A 22,122-nucleotide genomic window follows, 5' to 3' on the forward strand; every position below is an offset into this window, starting at 1 on the left:
CACTTGAAGCAAGCTAGATTTGAGGGACCCTAAACTACTCATCATGGCCCCAAAGAGTTGTGCTCATCCATGGGTCAATGTCACTGCTTAGGTTAATCCTTTAGCCTGGAACTTTTCTTCTTTACCCTTTCCACTGGACTAACCTTATCAAGGCATTCAAACAGAGCTGAAATGAATACTCCTTTGTGTGTGAACCTTTTTAAAATTCCTCCTCTCTGCTCTATACATACCTATATTTTAGCAGATATTATGATTATCATAATTATCTGCCTATATCTCTGCTTCATACTTCTACCCTAAAAGCTCCCTGAGGGCAGGGAACTGCCTTAATGATTTTTGTATCCCTGGGCCAAGAAGAGGGACTGGTTTAGTGTAAACTTTCAATAAATGTTCCACTCTCCTATGAATTATATGGCCATGAAAAAGATATTATTCTCTCAATTTGTTCCTCAGTAAAAGTAGTTTTAAGAGGTCAAGATAGTCAGTTTTTAAAAGGACTGAAAGAAGAATCCAGAAATATAACTGCATCACCTTTAGCTGGAGGCAGTTTGAAGATAAATTTTGATGGTGGCCAGTGACTTCATATCTTTAACTCTTCCAGCTCTCCTGGCATATTACTTAGTAAAAGCATTACAGAGGTACATATTAAATCCCAACTCTGCTGCCAGGTAGGCATACAAGCAAAACATCTAGCATGAATTTGACTTTTAAAACCAAAAGTGGCTCAGGGAGTGTAGTTCCTGATAAAGAAAACAAAGTTTACATTTTTAGCAGTATCTGCTGGACAAGCATAAAGATAAACTTAGTCATATTTGCTAACTTCCACAATGAATAATATATTGTCAAAGCAGAGGTGATTGCATATGAAATAAAATAATGCTAATGTGGAATAATCAGTACTTATTTTAAAAGATTAAAATAGTTACTAAAGTAACATAAATATACATTTAAAATTTTTGTTGTTATATTTCACTTCTTTGATTGAGTCAGAATGATAGGAAGTAGATTTAATTGAAATAACTATTATCACTACGCTTTCTGGAAATGTCAAATTCTTCATTTTCAGATGAAATAACAATATATTTTCACATAGCTTTAAAATTTTATGTAGTAAAAAAGGGAAAGACACATATAGCAGGCTGAGACATGCAAATAAGCAGATTTGTACAGCATTAGCAAATTCTCACTGCAATAAGACATTTCTCCCATTTACATGGTCTAGTATCTGACTGATGCCTCTCTTTACTGATGTTTTTTAAAGAAATATACACAAACACACTCCTGGGGGAAGTAGTTTATAAAACTAATTCACACTAAAATATTAATGAGATATAAGGTCCCTTTTCATCATGATATCAGGGCTCACGTGGGTAATACATACCTGAGAATAAAAAGCAAAAAAGAGGTCCCCAATAAGACAGTGTATTATAGTCAATGTATTTCTTTCTGTTAGAAGGAGACAAACAAAGGACCCTTCAGAGTCCATTACTTATCCTCTCCACTGAAGTACTGTAGAGCATTCTCCTTTGAGATGTCACACAGATAAATCATTGTATAAGGAATGTAGTAGAGAAAGCCAAGCCAGTAGGCATTACATTGGAAATGGTCTAGCTCAACTTGGCCTTCTCCAATTCTCTTTTCCCAGGCTAGGTGGCTGTTGCAAATTCAAATATGTTGGCTTCTTCCCTTAAGTCTATAGAGGGTGAGCATTAGATACAGAATAGTCAAAACCTTCTATTCAAAATAATGCTGAACTCTATGTGTGTGCTAAACATGTCTATTTGAGTTCTGCGTTTTATCCCTGATTTAACATATCTCCTAATGTAAAGAAGGTACTCACATAGGTGCTTTGTCAAGAACTATAAACAAGGTATCTAGTAATATGCTGGAAATCTGGGGTCAGATTTGAGATTGGTAAATTGAAACTTCAAGAATAAGAATTTAAAACATCTAATCCAATGGGGGTTAATCTTGAGAGTACTAAGAATATCAAATGTTACTTAGTGTTTTGTCGTTGTTGTTGTTGTTTTGTTTTGTTTGCAGCAACAGTTAGTACCCTAGCTAAAAAAAAAAAGCTAGATATTTTATTAGCTGCAAACACCATGAAATAAATCATAGATTAAATGGTAGATCATCCTCTGCTTCAGTTATCTTCAATTAACAGACTGTTTAATGGATCCATTGAAAGGATTTTAACACCTCTAAAGAAAAACATTAATATTAGCTATTTTTTCATAAAAAGTTTATGCTCATAAAAGTTTTCACTGCTTCCTGTTTTGTCTTACAGTTCCTTCTAATTTCCGCTGATATAAATCAATTTAGATTTATTAGCTTTGTGCAAAGAACTCCAGTAGGTTTTTAATAATAATTATCATTATCACTGATTAAAGTTATATTGTTTAGGCCAGATGGAGTCCTTTTCCTGTCAGCTAGAATAAGCGTGCATTATGTAGTTATAATGTGTTTGGATCTAAATAAACAGATGGCAGAGTGACAGGATATTATATGCGGGTGATGTCAGCAGCAAACCTTCACAAACATAATAGCTTTAAATAAACTCTGTTGTAACAAGGATCTTAATACTTTTAAGAAGGAGACTGGAATGGAGCCTAGCTACTGTATTAATTTTGAAATAGTATGGTCTACTTCCATAAGTGTAGACCTTCAAGATGAGTGAAGGTTCTGTCTGAGACCATGTGTTTGCTTAATCTGTACCTTAATTTTATCAGCATTCTATATTATAGGTTTATTCAGGCAGTGTAAAGGAGTAAAAAAAGAGCCATCCAAGTTGTTAGAACCTCCAAGTTGTGGATTTTAAAAATTGTGGATTGAAGAAAGATGGGGACATTTGATATAACCTCCCTTCATAATTTTTACAATATAGTTAATTTTGTTAAAATAAACAATTTGCTTAGGGTTGTATCCATTTACAATTAATATTAGAAAATTAGCAGAGATAGTATAATAAGTAATTTGTAGATAAGCTTTCGTCTTTTATAGAATACCATGTCTATTTTGCATTCTAAGCCCATTTCATATATTTGTGCCCCCCAAAATTTAAGGTGAGTATTGAATTCAGAAGCAAGCTTCAAAGAAAGTCACTATGCATTGCTTCTTCAAGGTACACTCCTTTGTTGAGAATTTATGATGCAACTATGTTTGTTGAGGCAAATATCCATAGTAGCATACCACTAGAGAAGATAAAGACTAATTTGAAAATGTAGAGTATCAATAAAATTTATAGAAGTAGAAATCAAATATATGAAATTAAACTTTCTAAAAAAATAGCTCTTTAAAATGCTTGAATTTTTATATGAATATAATCCAGATTATGTTACCTTCATTCTGATGGTTCATCATGTGTTTATAGGCATATACTTATTTTCTACTGACTTCAGCTTATTTTCTACTGTTAATTTAGTCTATAATATCTATTGGTAACAGTAATCCATGAGCTCTTAAAATTATATCAACTAGAACAGACCAATAAAATGACAATGTAAAATAACTAATTTCAATAGTCAAAGTGAAAGCTCATTTAATGTAAATATTTACATCTTTAAATGAAAAATTCACAAATTCATTTATTTCCTTTTCTTATGACATGGCAAGAGGATTTTGCATATCAGGAGACTGTATTTCAGCTTCATATATATTTGACATTTAAGTGTTGCTACTTAAGTGGGCATTTCATGAGCTATGTTTTAACACTAGTATGCAGTAAAAATCCTCATAAAAAAGCAAGCATATTTCCTTTGAGGATTTATTCCTAGCCAAGGAGTGAAAGATTATAATGTACATGTCCTTTTCCCTGCTGTACAGGTGGACGTTGCCATAAATCCTGTACTGGCCGATGCTGGGGACCCACAGAAAATCATTGCCAAACTTGTAAGTATTCAACAGTGAGAAAGCAGAGGCTTGGAATGGTCAAGGAATTTTAATAACTGTTGCTTTTCATACTTTGATCATCATATACATGAAAATGTGCTTTTGCCTCCTTGTGGTAGATTTGCTTCTATGCTAGTATACTGCCTAACTTCATTGCTTTTAAATGAAACATAACATATAATTGCTTCTTACATTTCTTTGTGGTTTCTAGGTTAATGACCTCAGCAGCACAGCTGTGGTAATATTAGCTATGACTTCAGAGTCTGTACATCAGAAGTAGGAAATCCAAATGTGTTCAAAATGATAACCCCATTTCCATCTAACTGGATATCTCAGTACTTTCCCCAAATAGTTATATCGCTATTCATTCATTCATTTAGAAAAGGAGGAAGGGAAGAAAGGAAGGAGGGAGGGAAGGAAGGAAGGAAGGAAGCAAGGGAAGATAAATATGGTTTTTATGTAAATATATACACACACACATACACTTACAGTGCTCAAAATTTTGAAACTTTTAAAATTTATTCTAATGGATATAGGGTCAGTCCTTGTAGCCATATTTGTCCTATGTGATACTATACCCTTCTGTTTTAGTTTGCTAAGTTCTACCAAAGCAAGAGACCAGATTAGGCTGGGTTTTACAATGGGAATTTATTAGGTTAAAAACTTACAGTTCTAATGCTGTGAAAATGTCCAAATCAAGGTATCATGAGATATTTCCCCAAAGGAGCACTGCTGGCAGTCTTGGACTTCTGCCATGTGTCTGCAGCTCTTTAGTCCTCTGTTTATAAAGAATTCTGGTAAGAGGATTAAGACCCACCCTGGGTCCCACTATCAAAGGCCTTAACTGAAGTGATCTAATAAAATTGATCAAATCAAAAGGTGCCTTAACTGAATGTAATCAAAAGGCCTCATCTACAATGGGTTTACAGGCATAGGAATGGGTTCACTTTAAGAACAGGATTTTCTGCAGTCCACAAAAGACTCAAGCCAGCACACTATGGTCACAGGACAGTGGTTCTCAATCAGGGGCAGGTTTGTGCCCCAGAGAGCATTTGGGAATGTCTAAACATTTTTGGTTGTCACAACTGGGGGTAGAGGGCAAGTGGCACCCAGTGGGTAGAGACCAGGGATGCTGCTAAATATCCTTCCCCAACAAAAATGCCCCTATCCCTTCCCCAACAAAAAGTAATTACATAATTTAATGGTGATGAGGCTACAAAATTCTGTATGAGGAGTAGAGAATTGATTAAGACTGAGCCAATGAGATTATTTCCCCAGAGAATTTGGATTGAGATCTTGTGGTCCTGGTTATGCTATCTTATATATTCAAACCTGAAGAGATGTTGAGCATAGTTGGGGTTTCCATTTTTGAACCAAATGTACTAATGAGAAGCAGATATAGCCAGTTTTAAAATAAGTAGAAGAATAAAGCAGCCACATGGAGCAAACAAGAAATGGGGAGAGAGAGAGAGGGTAAGAGTAACAGTTTTTAGCAGTTTTTTTTTCCCTCCTGGTTCTCTGGCCTTCATAAAGTCCAACTGTACTTCCATCCTTAGCTGCCCTAAGAAACTCTATATTTGGATGGAATTCTGTTACTTGCCAGCAAGGGGAGGAGGTCTTAACTAAAAAAATTATTAAGCCATAGTTCGTGTATCAAATCATCAACCATGAAGTCATTTAACTCATCTAATTTTTCAGCATTTTTTTTTTAAGATTTATTTTTTTTTAAATTTATTTTTAATTCCCCTCCCCTCCCCCGGTTGTCTGTTTTCTGTGTCTTTTTGCTGCGTCTTGTTTCTTTGTCCGCTTCTGTTGTCGTCAGCGGCACGGGAAGTGTGGGCAGCACCATTCCTCGGCAGGCTGCTCCCTCCTTCGCGCTGGGCGGCTCTCCTTATGGGTGCACTCCTTGCGCGTGGGGCTCCCCTACGCGGGGGACACCCCTAGGTGGCACGGCACTCCTTGCGCGCATCAGCACTGCGCATGGGCCAGCTCCACGTGGGTCAAGGAGGCCCGGGGCTTGAACCGCGGGCCTCCCATGTGGTAGACGGACGCCCTAACCACTGGACCAAAGTCGTTTCCCTCAGCATTTTTATTAAACTCACTATAACATAAAATTGGTTAAGAATCACTTTGCCTATGTCACAGTCTAATTTAAATTCAGAAAATATTTACATGTTTTATAAGTACAAATACATGTTAGAATAGTATTAGCTTGAGAGCTTTATAGTTTAAAAATATTTCCAATTTTTCATTTTCACAATAATAGTTTGAGTTAAAGAAGATAGTTTTTATTAACCTCATTTTACAAATGGCAAAATATAAGCTGAGGTAATGGTTAAGGGGGCAGTTACGCTTAGCTAACAAGAAAATACTTGGGATTTCAACCTACGTGTTCTGAATCTAAACACAATGCTATTTCCTATATACCATATTGTATAGCAAAATTTAATGGCTGAGATCATTGAATTTGAAATCAGCCAGACTTAACATAATCTCAGTTATTTCTACTCTCTATCATGGGAAAGTTACTTAATCTTTCTAAATTTGTTACCATAACTGTAAAATGGAGATAATCACATGTACCTCATTGGGCTTTGTTTGTATGTGTGTTTTCTGGAACCGAATTCAATACAATAATGTTGGTGAAATCCTTGAATAATTTTTGGTGTATACTAAGGATCCAAATAAATAATAGCCAATATTATAATAAATAAAAGGAAATACAATTAGAAAAAAAGCAATCTATTCATGCTGTATTTTTTAAATCTGAATGAACGGCTGTGGGAAAAAAAAACTCCTATTGGCTAGTTTCACCTTGTGAAAGCTACTGACAACTGATGGTTGAGGGATGGAAAAATAAAAGCTCTGGAGTCATGTGAAGGCTGCTTGCCCTTGACATTTACTCCTTCCTGAACTTCTTTCCTTTCTTGTCTGAGCTATGTGAAAGATAAATTTACTTATCCATATTTAAAGAGCCCAGCATCCTGAGTTAAAATGTATTTTGGAACTACTAAAAGACATATTTATTATAAGACCTGAATTTTAGAACTGTGATCGTATTTTTTTGAGAATTGCACCTTGTAAGAGATATTAACTCCTACAGTTTCCATAAACTGTGAGATGCCTGAATAACAATAAAAAATTAATGTAAAATTTTCCAAGCTTCCTGTAAATTTCTGACTTCCGTTCTGATAGGTAAAACATAAATTACCTTTAGGCCTACTTGAGAGGCACTTATTATATCTGAACCTTGACTCAAATTTTTAAAAATCAGAAAAGATGTGCTGTGCAAAGTTTTGACAATATTCTGCTTTTAGTGACTGACCATGTAAAAGTACATTTCAGTAGTCTTTGTGATGGTTAAGTTCATACAAATACTTGGCTAGGTTACGTTGTCCAGTTGTCTGGGCAAACAAACACTAGCCTGATTTTTACTCTGAGGATATTTTGTGGACCTAGATTATTAGTAAATTGATTGCATCTATGGCTGATTACATCTGCAATCAACTACAGAGATTGCTTTCAACAATGAGAGAAGTCTTATCCAATCAGATGAAGGCCTTAAAAGAAGTGACATTTTCAGCAGTTAGAAGAATTTCCGTTTCTACTTCAACCAACCAGCTTCTCCTGGCTGGTTTTATTCAGACCTGCCATCCCCACAGTCATGTGAGCCAATTCCTGTAACAGATTTCATAATAATTCCTGTAATAAATCCCAAAATATTTACATCTTGTATACGTATTTATATATTTACTTTAGATATAATCTTTACTGTTTGTTCTGTTTCCTTGGAGAACCCTGACTAAAACAGTTTTTCATTATATACAAATGACTTCTTTTCCTGTGACTGAAATAAATTCACGTTAGTGAGGGTTTCTCTGGAGGTATTCAACTTCATAATTTACTAGATATTTCCTTATTCTTTATGGAAAATTTTCCTTTGAGAGTTTCCATATGTTAGGGAAGGAAGGTAAAAGTATTTAAAAACTCCTAGTCTCAAACTGAGGAAACTGAGGTCGAGAACACGGTTCATTCACCATACCTTATCACTGCTGACATCGTCCCAAAGTTGTCTCCACCTAAAACAGCAGATGGACCCAAAAGTATCCTCTTGGTCACTAAGTGGCAAGAATTCATGGTAAGGACAAATATCTCAGGCTCTGGGTGAGTAAGTCCAGGACAATGATCGACTTGTTAGGGTGAAATGAAGCAGAGTGGTGATCAGAGTGAAAACATCTCTGTCAGAATAGAGAAATGGGAAAACAAAGGCACAACAACGGTGAGCTTGAGGGAGGTCTGCAGGAGGCAAACGTTTTAAACAGAAGTTTGTACATTCTTTTTAAAAAAGAGAATGTGAATCAATTGGCAGCTTCCTATGGACAACTATGCAAATCTCTCAAACAAATGGAAGTAATATTTTGTAAATTTTTTAGGAAAATTCTGTAAAATTTTGAGCCTTATTTTGTGTATTGGTCTGGGTGCCACTGTCAGCTTTGAGTGCATGTTAAATTAATTTTCTTTGTTCCTCTATAGCATTTAATGATGCACAGACTATAAACTCTGGAACGAAAGCTGTTTTAAAAAATATTTTTCTAAAATATAAAGTATTTTTCTAAATAAATTTCTTAAAAAAGAAAACCGACAACCTAAAGAATTTTATTAATATTAAAGTAGGTAAATTGTGCTTTCAGAATCTTGCCAAGAATTCCACTCTTAACAGTTTTACTTGAAAGTCTGATTTTTGAAAGTGACTTAAATTTATTCTCCCTAAATCCTATTTAATGTTAGAGCATCATGACCTTATAAACCTAACCAGAATATTTCTCACATAGTTGCAAAGGGTCAAAATAGAATTTAAGATGGGACATTGAGAGCTGCATTACATGTGGAGCCGTGACTCAAACTTCAAAGTACTTTTAAGCTCAGTTAAATCGTGGCCACATTGCTCCATAGCACAGCTTAAGTAAATTGATTCAGTGGATTAATGTAGTCGTGTCAGGGGAGACAAACTTATCTGCTATCTGAAGTCTGAAGCTTACAGAAGTATTATTTAGCAAGCTTACTGGTAAGAATGACAACTCTCTCTATTCATAAGAACTGAGTCCTAAGGTCTGAGCTCTGTAGGTTTAGGTGTGAGAAAGCCTAAGCTTTTTAAGAAATAAATAATAATGATTAAAGGAACAAAGTTATCTCAGTCCCTGCAAGACGTATGAAGCACATTTATCTCATTTAAAATAGATACTGCATGTCCTTTTTTATCTTTAAGCACAATATCAGGCCAGCTCTCCAGTCTCCTATTATCAGCCAAGGTGGTTGTTTCATTTTACACATTCCTTTTGTTCTCCTAGGCCTGGTGTCATCTCAGATACTGCATTTTGAGTGAGGAGGAAAAAAGTATATATGAAAATATTATAATATTCTTCCCTTAATCTTTGCACACATCGTGCATTGAAGTAGTTGTAATTGACTTTGGTTGCTGATTATATAACTGAAATCTTCTAGACTGATTACAATTCAAGATACTCTTCATTCTTCTAAGTTGCTTCACCAGTGACATTTCTTGCATAGAAAACAACTGAAAGACATATGTGCCTTAGATAATAGGTTAAAAAATTGTTTTCTCCTAAACTGAAACATGACACCATAATAATTAATGAAGATATGCATGTTTTCAATTACTAGAGTGAACAGATATACTCCTGTCCATTGAAATGACCATTATATTATTTAAAGTTAAGGTTTTACTTTAACCAAGGGAAAACTTGTAATAGAATTCAACTTCTCTACAGTATTCTTCCTGCCCAGGTTATCTCAAAATCTTGTTTTTTAAATAAAAAATAGAACAGGAAAATTTATATTACTGTTAAAGATATTTGAAAATGATTGGTATTACTGTATTGGCAAAAAACTTTTTTCCAAATAATGGTTTATTTTAGTTATTGTTTCTATACAGACATTTCGGGATATGCTGGGAAATTTTAGAAATTATATAGTATTTTCTTCAGTAATTTATTATGCTTTTGCACAAAGAAAATTACTTTCAACAGTTGCAGTAAATTATAACTTCCATTTTGATAACAGAGAAAAATCTTTGGCCTGGTTTATGGATTTTATTCATTCTTGAGACAAACTTTACAAATATATATCTCCTTACATTTTTCCTAAAATATAAATGGAACTGCTGTAAAGTGGAATAATGCATCTAAGGAAATGGTTATATACATTTTGCTCCTCAAAAATATGTCAGCTCAAAATTTAATTGTACATGTTTCTGAGAAATGTCCACTTTCCCATAGATTATGAATCCAAAATGACAAATTATGAAAATAATAAACTAAATGTATTCACATACATGCATACATATACAATTTGTCTAAAATGTAATTATATTTACAGTTTTTGTGGAACAAATGCTATTTAAAAGAAGGTGCCAATGCAGTAAATATCCAATTACAGCAGAGAAAAGCAAGTGAGAACTAATGGGGAGAAGAGAAAGAGCTGAGCCAGCAGGCTCAATCAATCAAGATAACAACAAGCCGTTGTTAAAAGTCAAGATCTTTAATTAAAATCCTTGTACTGTACAAATAAGTTCACATGTCCATAAGCCTTCTTGTTGATTTCAGTTATTTCCTATTTCCCCTTTTTTTGTTTATAGTTTCTTGAAAAATTGTAGAATTCAGGGAAACATTACAATGGACTGATTACTTTCATACATTCCCAAAATTATGCCCATCTAACACATCTCATTAAAATGACCCAATAATTTACTTGTAGAAAATAAGAAAAAGTATTGGCTCCAATTACTGGTCATTATGACATAAATTGATAATATTTATTGTAATTTGATAACCATTCTTGAAGATTTAAAAGTTCAGTATGGTTTCCATTTTAACTACTGGAGATACAGTTATTTGAAATACTCTATATAATAGAATTTAATATGATTCAGTAGATATTGCTTAATTCCATGATAGGGGCTCAGGGAGTATAAAATAAGTATGTCAGATAGTGCCTCTTCTCTGGACGTACTCTGAGACACAAGACAAAGATGAGGAATGTTTGAAAAGATCAAAAAGAATAACTAATCGGGGCATCAGTAGAATGGAGATGGAGTCCTAAATCTAGATTAACTCAATTTCAAGAACCTCATTTTCTTCAGGTTCCTTCATCTATACAATGAGGAGATTGAAAAAGATGATTTGTGTCCATGCTTTCTTACATGGCTAGGATATTTATGTTTGTATATGTATCAGATAGATAGATAGATAGATAGATAGATAGATAGATAGATAGATAGATAGATAGATAGAAGTAGGGAGATAGGAATAACAATGCTGTATGGGGTGGAGAATGGAGGAGAACAAAAGTAGAAGAGGAAAGACTTAAATAGGTCATTGCAGAAGTCTAAGCAAGAGATAATAGTGCCTTGGATAATAGAATATAGATAGGTAGATAGATAGATAGATAGATAGATAGATAGATAGATAGATAGATAGATAGATAGATAGATAAAGGTTAGGGTCATGTAAATTACAGGGTGCAATGGAGGGGAGTAATCCAAGCAAGGAGATCAGAGAATAAACAATCGGCATTTCTAGGATTATTGAGCGACTCCTTTAATTGTCTCCTATTCAACAAGGTGGTAAGGGAGGAATTCCTGCCCTAGAGTTATGTGGATGGCCAAATACAGGACACCCAACATTGCATTAACAGCAATTTATTAGTCATATATACTCAGGGCTACTTCGGGGGTACACTCAGGAACAGAGTAAATAACCAGGGACTGTGTGAGTGAAGGTTTGTCTATCAAGATCATGGGGTACTCCCTGATTCCCCCAGGAGAATGTGACTGGCTTGTTTGAATAATTCTGTGAGTTAGCAGGGAACTAAAGCACAAAACAAAAATTATTCCTTTGGTTGTTATTCTTATCCGCAGGAACATAATGGAGAGGGGAATTTGCTGTTAAGCCATTCAAAGCTCTCCCAGTTTCCATGGATGTCAAGGCAGTATATAATTCTAGGCCTTAATTTTAGGCCTGACACACAAGACATTGAGAAGAACAGTTAGAAATATCTGAAAATGTTACCATTAGAAGAGTTTTATTATTTTGATAGTGATGACAGTTTTTTCTGAATTATTTATATCTTTCCAGTAAAAGAGCTGTCAGTAGAGTAACTATCTTTGACTATGGAAGAGAAAATTTCAAAATTATCTTCCTATGACCTATGACAAATAGAATACATACTTACTATTTCCTATAGAAATGGAAAGAAGTTTGAGATTTCATTCACGGAAAAGCAAGCGCTTACTTACCACTTTATGGCTGTGAAATTGGATAAATCTGGAGAAAAATATCCTTAGATTTCTGCCTTGCCTTATTCCAAATGTATCATCTTCTAGTTCTGAATGTATGGGTTTGGTTCAAGGAGGTATTAAGTAAACAGTATGAAGATGAAGGAAGATAAAAAAGAGTGGTAATGATCCATTACCCTTGAAACAAGATACATTTTTGCCCATTATATTAGAATAAATGTGAATTCCCTAAACATCAGATATGTTAAATTTATTTCTTAAGCCAATATAAACTATAAATGTTGATAATTTATAATTTGATTATGGCTGATTCTTTCCATTATCCTGGGCATTTTCAAAAGAGATAGTCACTATATTAATTTGGGGCTACATCGTAAAGAAGAAACCCAACAATATGCAAAAAATAATTTTCACATATTGCTACTTCATTGATAATTATTTTTTGCTTATCTAAAGTCCTTTTGCACATGAATTTTATTAAAATGAAGCTGAAAACTTATTGCAACTACAATCAGGTTTTGCTCTGATTCAAGTATTTCTTGAACTAGAATAACTGTTACCCAGGAAGATTATTTTCCTCCTGAATTCTTAGATGTGTGCAACTTCATTGATGAGAACACAGAATGTGGGAAGAAAGATAGATTCTGATATTTATAGGTAGTTACTGATAATTAAAAAAAAATCAAACAACAGTATTTCACAAAGACATAATAGAAGGCTTAAATAAATTAATAATTATTGCATTCCAAGATGGTAAGACTTATACTACAAAAATATTAGTTCTTCTAAAATTAAGCTGTATATTTAACCATCTTTAATCAATTCCAAATATAATTTTTATATTGAAAAAAATAGTCTAAAATTCCAGTGGTAGAATACATTTAATAAATTAGCCAGAAATTATTGGCAAGAAGAGCTATGTGGAAAAATTTTCTCCACTAAGCTATAAAGCAATGATTATTAAAACAGTATGGTATTGGTTCAGAATGGAATTGTCTCAGTGAAATCAAATAGAAAGTCAAGGAGAAGGCTAAAGTCAATGGAGTCTATGGAGTAGTTTTATTTTGTTGGCCTTTTTTTTTTCAATCAATAGCAAAATCATATAATATCCAGTAGTGTTGGAATAAATGTTTAACAATATAGAATAAAATAAAATTTGATCCCTACCATAAAACAAAAGACATGAGATGGATTGTACATTAAAGGTTTTAAAGAAACTAGATGGATTATAGATTATAGATAAATTGTATATTGAACATTTTTAAAATAATAAAATAACTGAAAGTACTAGAATAAAACATAAGTGAAAATTTCAGGAAGTTGAAGGTCTTTTTAAAATCTGATCTAAGCAGAAATAAAAATAAAAAAAGATTATTTTGATTACATGATAGTGTTTTGTATTTTTAAAATAAAGTATTTATAATAAAATTTAAAAGAATTGAAAATTTACAAAAGTTTGTTATAAGAAGAAGCTCATTTATAATCAATAGCACACTTTTTAAAAAATTAGGCATTTTTCATTATTAGGTTGTCAAAAGAATAATAATTCCAAGAGAGGATGAAAGTATGGAGTGAGTAACAATCTCAATTATGTTGTCAGATTAAATAGGTAAACATTGTTTTGCAGATTAATTGCTAATAAGTATCAAAAGATGTATAGACAGCTCATATCTTTTTATCCATTCTATCAGTCTATGTCTTTTGATTGGAGAGTTCAGTCCATAACATTCACTGTTATTGCTGTAAAGGCATTACTTACTTCATCCATTTTGTCCTTCAGCTCTCTGTTGTCATATTGTTCTGTTGTCTGTCTTCTTATCCTTTAGTTTATCCTTCCCAATAATCTTCATATCTAAACTCTTCTGCAAATCTCTCACTCTTGTTTTTCCTTTCAGATTGCACCACCCCCATTAGTATCTCTTGCAAATCTGGTCTTTCATTCCCATAAGGTCTGTTACTTTTCTTTGCAGGCTTTCAACTTGTTATTTATGTTTTCCCAATGTCTCCTTAATATCTTTTATTTCTTTCATCAGAATGATTATCACTGATTAATTGTATTAAACCCTTTATCTCTTCAGGATATTTGGTTTGTGTCTGGGGCTATCTCTTCCTGTTTCCTAGTAAGGCTTGTAACTTTTTGCTGATGTCTAGGCATCTGAATATGTTGGTGAATTTACTCTGATGTCCAATTTCTCTCTTTTGCCTATTTTTTGTTTTGTTTTGTTTTGTTTCTAACTCAGCTCTTCTTTGGTATTTGGTTCAAACTTGTTCTCAGTCTGGCTTAAGCCTGGCTTAAGTTTTCAAAACTGGACCAGCGACTCACTAGTGGGGCACAGATTTTCTCACAATGGTTGGATACAGTATGTGCAGAGGAGAGTTTTGCCATGTAATTTCCAGACCAACCAGCAGATGGTGCTAGTCAGTGCACCTTTCCATGGGGGTGTTTCAGTCTCCACTTTCCTATGTTCCTGTGTTGAACCTCCAGAATGGAGATTCAAAGCAGGCTCTACTAGCTGAAATCACTAAAGAAAAGCATCCTTACCTCCTTTGCCTTTTCTCTTGAAACAGCTGACAGGGAGGAAGATATCTATTCCCATTTGGCTGCAGTGAGCCAGGTGTTAATATCTTGGGGGTGAGGGATGGGAGCCCTTCCCAGCTGCCACAGGGGCTTGGTAACTCACATTTGTCACTTCAGCTTCCTCGTCTCTCTGTCCCTCACCCTCCTGGGAGTTGTACAACACTGCCCTGGTTTGCTGGCCCCAAAGCAAGTTCCTTGGACAGCTTTTGGTTCTTTCTTCACTGCTTTTGTGAGAACATTCATTTCTGCCTGTTAATCCATTGCCATCTTCCCACAATCCTTGAAATTACTTTTTATTGTGCATTTTGTGCTCTCTTAATTGACATACCACTAAAAAATTATAATAGGGAGTTCAAGAATATATAGACAGCAACAAAGCTGACATTGGTTAATGCTGTGGTAAGAATATGAATAATTGCTTTTTTTCCTATTTTGCATAGCTGTAGCTATTTACATTTTTCTAAAAACATGTATAACTTGTGCAATTTCATAATAACAAAGGAAAGCAGGGCAAATAAATTAACTCCTCTTCCTAAGAAGACTTTTTAAGGTAGTCTTCATAGATGTCCAAAATAAAATTTTGTCCATATCTGATGATAATTTCTTCTAACTACATATTATAATGCATGAAATCTTTACTTAGTATCTATAGTTGTGCTATTATGTTTTTGTTTGAAGAGAATTCCAGAAGTTGTTTTGTATTAGCCTATAGTTTACTATACTGCCACGTAGAAGAAACACAAACCCCAAATTCCCAGTGGTGATAGTGGAACTAAAAGCACAAACCTTTGTGTCAGTCTTAATGACACAACCCTGGAGGGAATGCACTGTGGCCAGCTGTGTTGCGCAGTGACTTTCTATAGGCTCTGGGATCCTACAGCTTCAGAAAAAGAAAATGTCATCTCTGGTGGTTCTGAATTCATTAGAAGGCTAATTTACTGCACAAATGTAAAAGGGGGCACTCATTGAATTCTCTAATTTCTTATTTTGAACATTGTCCATGCAATTGAACAGTGCTCTCAAACTGCTGGTTGCAACTCATTAGGATATTGTAAATCACTTCAGTGGACCCAGACCAACATTAAACTTTTATTGAAATAGAACAGATTAGAATAAAACCGCCAAGATTAGAGTAGAATATAAAAGACAGTATCAAAATGTTTTGTACGTAATTAGGCTGAATATTGTTCCTTAAAGCTTTTTGTCATGCGTATGTGTACTGAGCCATGATATAAAATGTTTGTACTGTAAATTGTGACTTAAAATAAAGTTTGAAAACACTGCAAAGGAACATCAGTTTATTTGCAGGTCAACATGATTATCTTTTACAGAAGATAACCCTAAATATATATCCTATGAGTAGGAAAGCAAAGTTTTGAAACCATTTGCTATCATACACTTAAAACATGTCTTTGTAGTGTAACTTTTAAGTAGTTCCAACTAAAAATCTTTATTATGAGTGAGCTATGGACTTAAGTTTGGATTTAACTGGTACTTAGTTTCCTCCTCTGTAAAATTAGTAGAATATCAATTTATAGACTTATAGTTCTGGAAGCTAGAAATAAAAATCGAGGTGTCAACAAAGCCATCCTCTATCTGAAACTTAAGGGAAGAATCTTTCCTTGCCTCTTCTAGTATGTGGTGTTTGCTGGAAATCTTTGGTGTTTCTTGGTTTGCAGATGGTTCTGGCTCTATTTTCTCATGTACTCCTCTGTGTATGTCTACATGTGTTCAATTCTCTCCTTATAAAGATACCAATCATACTGGCTTAGGGCCTACCCTAATCTAGTTTGGCCACAAACTAATCACATCTTCAAAGACTCTCAAATTCATAGGATCAGGGGTTAGGACTTGCACGTGTATTTTTAGGATAACAAAATTCAACTCATGACATTGGGTAAGTAGAAGGAAATAATGCATAGTATTTTTGAAACTCTCTGATGTTTTCGTTTCTTAGGGTTAATGCAGATCATGAGGTAAAAGGAGGATTATTTTTTAAAAGAAATTTTAGGATGAGAGTCTTAAGAATTTTTACTGGCTGTGAAGAAGGGGCCAGTAAAGTAAAAGGCTGATTATAGAAGAGAGGGTATAAATAATGTTTGACACAAAAATTTGGATTTGTATATTGTGGGAAGAGGTTTAGAGTTCAGGAATAGCCTAGAACAGGAAAATGAACATCCCTTCATCTGACACAGAAACAAAATGTGAGTGTGAATTTGGTTGAAAAATATTTTTTATGACATCAGAAAGGAGCACATCAATTTAGGTTGGGATAGCAAACTTTCAGTTTTCTAATGATATTTAATGTGTGTTTCTCTTATATGTACTATCATTGCTGACATGTGTTTTCTAACTCTCCAAATGAGTTACTAGGCAGGGACTTGGTTATGATGTTAAGAAACTAGATGCTTCCTTGAAAAGATAATGAGATCTCTAAGAGATATATGAACATTATTTTGGATTGGCCATAGGCAAGTCTGTTTATTTGGGTTTCTGTTTCCTTATGAAGAAAATGGCAAGTTTATATTAGATTACATCCATTCATTCAATAAATATTCTTTGCTCACCAATTCGATGCCTGTCTTTTCCATTTTAATATTCCTTGATGATTTATCACAACTCTTTGCCAATTAGAGAAGGAACCTCATCCAGGTGTATAGTGTGTTGGAGAGAGATTATCTTTATTCACCAAAATATATACTGATGTTTTGGATAAAGTACTAGAATAGAAGCAAAAGAGATATGGTAGTTTATTTGTTTTTCAAGGATGGGTGTAGAAGTGTGTGGTCTACTATAATGCAAGTTAATTTCTAAAGGTTGAAGGTTAACTTCTCCACATTTCTTGGTTTATGCCAAGTCCATGATACATTGATTCCAGTTTTCTTTTATTACTATATCTCTGGCATATCATTTATTGATGGACTGTCAAGGTGCAGCTTTCAATTCTAATGCAAAGATAGATTTTTAAAACAATTATTTATGATTTTCTTATACAGATGCACACCCTTCCTTTATTGTCTTGAAATCTGTATATACAACTGAATATGCCAAATATCCCATTCTATCTTTACAGCATATTTTTATAGTTAGTTTAAGAGGATATGTTGTTTGTTTTAATCCTGACTCACAAACTTTGGTGATATTAATAGCCTATTAATAAGAGAGAATTTCTTTAGTGACCAGCAGTGCAGTTTGAAATGAGCTTTAAGATCCCTCAGTTAATCACTGAGCATGGCTTTATAAAATAGGTTGAATAAAAACAGCATTAAATATATGAATAAAGCAGCTAGTGATGAAGATTGGATTAGACAAAATGGCTTTCCTATTTGGCATAACTCACAATATCATCATGTCATAGTCCTCGTGTCACCAGGGATTTATCAGGCACAAGAGTCAAACCCGATTAGCACTTGCAAAAATCTCAGCACACTTTTATTAACTGACTTGGAATGTCAATTTCAGTAAATTCTGTGTGGGTATTTGCCATATTTCAGGTGGACTGTAGCAACTTTATTGCACTCAGGATTAAACAATCATGTTACCCTGTGGAAGGGTATACCTCATGTCATGGTTTGGTCAGTTTGTTTGTAGCTGTTACCATACTAATTTGGAATTTAGGAATAAAAGAAAATCAGTAAGATTTTCTTTTGTGTTTTGACAATAGCTTTTCTTGTGGTGACTTTGGAAGGATCAGATACGTTTTTAACTTGCTCTTTAAGTGATGTGTACTTTTGGAAGGTCTGTGAGCTTTATTTGTTTCACTTAAAGTATATCCTGTTGATAGTAGCTTTTCTAAAATCATGTTACACAATCCAAAAGGTTCATTTTTCTAGTCACAGTTTCACCATTCACAGAAATAAATATTGGATCCTAGAGCTAGAGGGTACCATTAGAGAACATTTTGTCAAGCCTCCTGTCTTCAATTAAGTGACTGTCTAAAGCATCCAGAAGAGATTTTCCTCGAAATACTGGCAAATAAAAAAATTCAAGAAGCCAATTCAGTACCTCACTGCAGTGTTTTTATCACTCTAATAGTCAATAAATTCTTCCTCACATCCAACCAAATCACTTATGTTTTAGCCCAAGTATTTTCTTTTTGTTCAAACCTACAAGTAGTGAGTAACTGCAAACAGCTCAACAGCACAACCATTCCACTGAAGTACTATCTATTTAATGGACATTATGTGTTTCATGTGCAGTTTGTCAAAATTCTGTCAGTACCCTTCTGTGATCCAAAACCTCTCCAAAAATGAAGCCAACAAAATAACCAAATAAAATTAATAAGAAAATGAAATAATAGTAATAATTTAATAGAGGTGCTGGTCATTGAATACCAATTGAAAAAAATATGAAAACAAAACAAAATATGCTTTCAAATGTGCTTAGCAATATAAACGGGAGTTGCCACAGGATACTTTTCACACAGGGCACTTCTGCGTAAAGAAAGGAGCAATTTTTTGACTGCTGCCTTCAGAGCCAGCTAGGATATACTTCTGTCCTCAATCTCCATCTTTTTTCTCCCACCTCTTCCTTGCACATTGATATTTGTTTGTTTGACTTAGTAATTAGTGATAGAAAGCTTAACAACACAAATAGGCAATTAAAGTAACAGATCAGTTTGATTAAGTTTCAGACAAAGAATAATTAGTCAATCAAATGGGGTGAATGACTTAGAGGGTTTGTGTGTGTGTGTGTGTGTGTGTGTGTGTTTCCCATCTTGATTGCATAGAATAATAGTTCTCAACTCTAGCCTGCACATTGGAATCACCTGGAAAATTTATTAAAACTATCAACATTCCTAGAACCTTGCTCCTTGTGAAGGCAAGCTGGCCTGTGCTCAAGGAGAGCTGACAGTCCGTGCCAGTGGAGAGCTGATAGCCTTAACCTGCGGAGAGCTGATAGCTGATGTCCGCGGAGAGCTGGCACAGCAAGATGACACAAAAAAAGGAGACAAGCAGACACAGAAGAACGCTTAGTGAATGGACAGAGAGCAGACAGCCAGCAAGCAGCAAGGAGGGTGGGGATAAATAAATAAAAAATAAAACCTTAAAAAAAAGCTCTGAGGGAGAAAAGATAGAGGAGATAGAGGGGGAAGCATGTAAAAGAGGAGAGAATTGGCAGAGAGTAAAAGCATAAGAAGGCATTTGTAAAAACTTTGCCTCAATTTAGCTTTATTTATTTTAAATAGAAAAATCTTTTTGTTCTATCACTGAATTGGCAGAGAGTAAAAGCATAAGAAGGCATTTATAAAAACTTTGCCTCAATTTAGCTTTATTTATTTTAAATGGACACATCTTTTTGTCTTATCACTGTGATGTCAGAGCACTCTTGCATAATTTATGAATGTTCTTTGTCCTTTTTATTCACAGGGACAACAATATATATTTGATTATTAAATTGCCAAAATTCTTCAAATAAGAGACATTTGTTCTGAGGGAAAAATTTTAAGCATGGTTATTTTTATATTTAAAGAAGTAATTAAGCTATTTAAATTAGTGAGCAACTAATATGAAAAAGTTACTTAAAATATTTTCTTTTGAGGTATTATATGTTGTCACAGGAATATCCCCTTACTATGGAATATGTTGATTCCTAAACTTTATGTATCTAATTCTCATGAATATTTTTAAGGAATCCTCAATCCTCAGTGTCAGGATTACTGACCCTAATAATACAAGCATTTTAACTTCACATAATTTAACTTTATATTAAACAATCACAATTGGTGGTATACCACCAATGAATAAGCTAGTTAGAATTCAACCCAAATATTTTAATGCAGCCAATGAAGCAATTTAGAAAGGATATTAAGGGCAGGGGGTAAAATGCTAATGAAATAATATTCAAGCAAGGATGAAAATTAATAAAAACCAAGTCAATTATAAGTTAATGTTCCTGTGGAGGCTGAGTTAACACATTGATTTCAGATATTCTTTTTTTATTTTGTGTCTCCATCATAATAAAATGAGTACATTTTGATGTGGTTAGTTCATATTAAGTGATGATGCTTATTCATCAACAAATGGCACTTTTCCTGAAGGCAGCCTTCATCTATGCAAAGGGAATATTTTCCTCCTAAAAACAAGTCTCATATAACAACCTGAAGAAATGTTTAACTCTATAACCTCACTACTTAGAGATTATTTATTGTTTTGCTCTCTCTGTTTATTATAATATTTGTCAAATATTATTTATCCAAATATGCTTCATGCTTAACTGAACTTTCAGTTGGAATTAAGGCATGTGAAAATTTTGATTGTGAAAAATGTTATTTTTAATATTACATATATCTTAAATTTTTTAAAAAATTGGACACAGGCTTTTTTGGAGATAAACCTTGTAATTCTATTTTAAGATCTTGAAGTAAAGTTTTAAAAAATATTTGCATTTGGATAATGACTTGGATGTTTCTTTGCATGTTCATGAAATGGGAGGGAATATCTGAGATAAAAGTATCCTGAAAAATATATAAGAAATGTATATAGAGGGAAATAGCTATTTTGAAAAATTTAAAGGTGGTTCAACATGTATTATTAAATAACTTAAATTACATGTTTTAAGTGTTGAATCTAGGATTGTGCTCTGATAGATTCCATTTGTAACATATTATTTCATATTTAAAGAGTATATACTCATTTAATGAACATTTAATAAATAATTCAAAAATTTATTATTAGTTATCTTGCCGTTATAAATATTGTCTCTATGAATTTCCTCATCCCAGGGAAGATCAAAGCATGTATAAAAAGGGAAATTGAAACATTTTGTATAGTTATATTAAATCAACATAGAGTTAAAAAGAGAAATTTTTAGGCATATATGTCTAAGATTAAAATATGATGTGAATTATAGAATATGATTGTTGACTCAACTGAATGCTATTGTTTTCCAGCATACAATACCTGTCAACTAGAAGCAAATTAATAGACTGTCCTGAGCCTACTCTAGCACTTTGTTTATTTAACATATGTCTGCTATTTTAATTAGCAACTCTTGGCACATCAAAAAAGCTTTGTTGGAAGTAAAAGAGAGGAATTATATTTGAATGTATTCTTTTAAAAATGTCTATTTAAAATCTACCTTTTATATGGTGTGAATTTCTAATTAGGCCATCTAAATAAATATACTATTTAGTTAAATATAGGAACATAACATTGATATCATTGCAATATCAACAGTTAATGGGTGGATATAATTTGGCCACAAATCTTACATATATGCATATATGAAAAAATAAATATAAATTATATGAATGCCAGGTATAGTTCTAGACACTGGAATATACAAATAAATAAAATAAATATAATAAGTTGTAAAGTCTATTTCAAGGTGATTGGTGATA

At 33.5% G+C, this 22,122-nt stretch overlaps 1 protein-coding gene across 9 annotated transcripts in view; it reads left to right on the forward strand.

The window, feature by feature from the left end:
* The window catches only part of ERBB4 (erb-b2 receptor tyrosine kinase 4), a 1,195,692-nt gene that overhangs the window by 814,194 nt on the left and 359,376 nt on the right, over positions 1–22,122 (forward strand). For all 9 annotated transcript variants that reach the window (XM_058300185.2, XM_058300187.2, XM_058300190.2 and 6 more), the window contains exon 5: positions 3,823–3,888. In XM_058300185.2, coding sequence (XP_058156168.1) covers positions 3,823–3,888 — 66 coding nt within the window. The remainder of the gene's footprint in view (positions 1–3,822; positions 3,889–22,122) is intronic.

Source organism: Dasypus novemcinctus, chromosome 7, assembly GCF_030445035.2.
Source record: "Dasypus novemcinctus isolate mDasNov1 chromosome 7, mDasNov1.1.hap2, whole genome shotgun sequence".
Classification (NCBI taxonomy): Eukaryota; Metazoa; Chordata; class Mammalia; order Cingulata; family Dasypodidae; genus Dasypus; species Dasypus novemcinctus.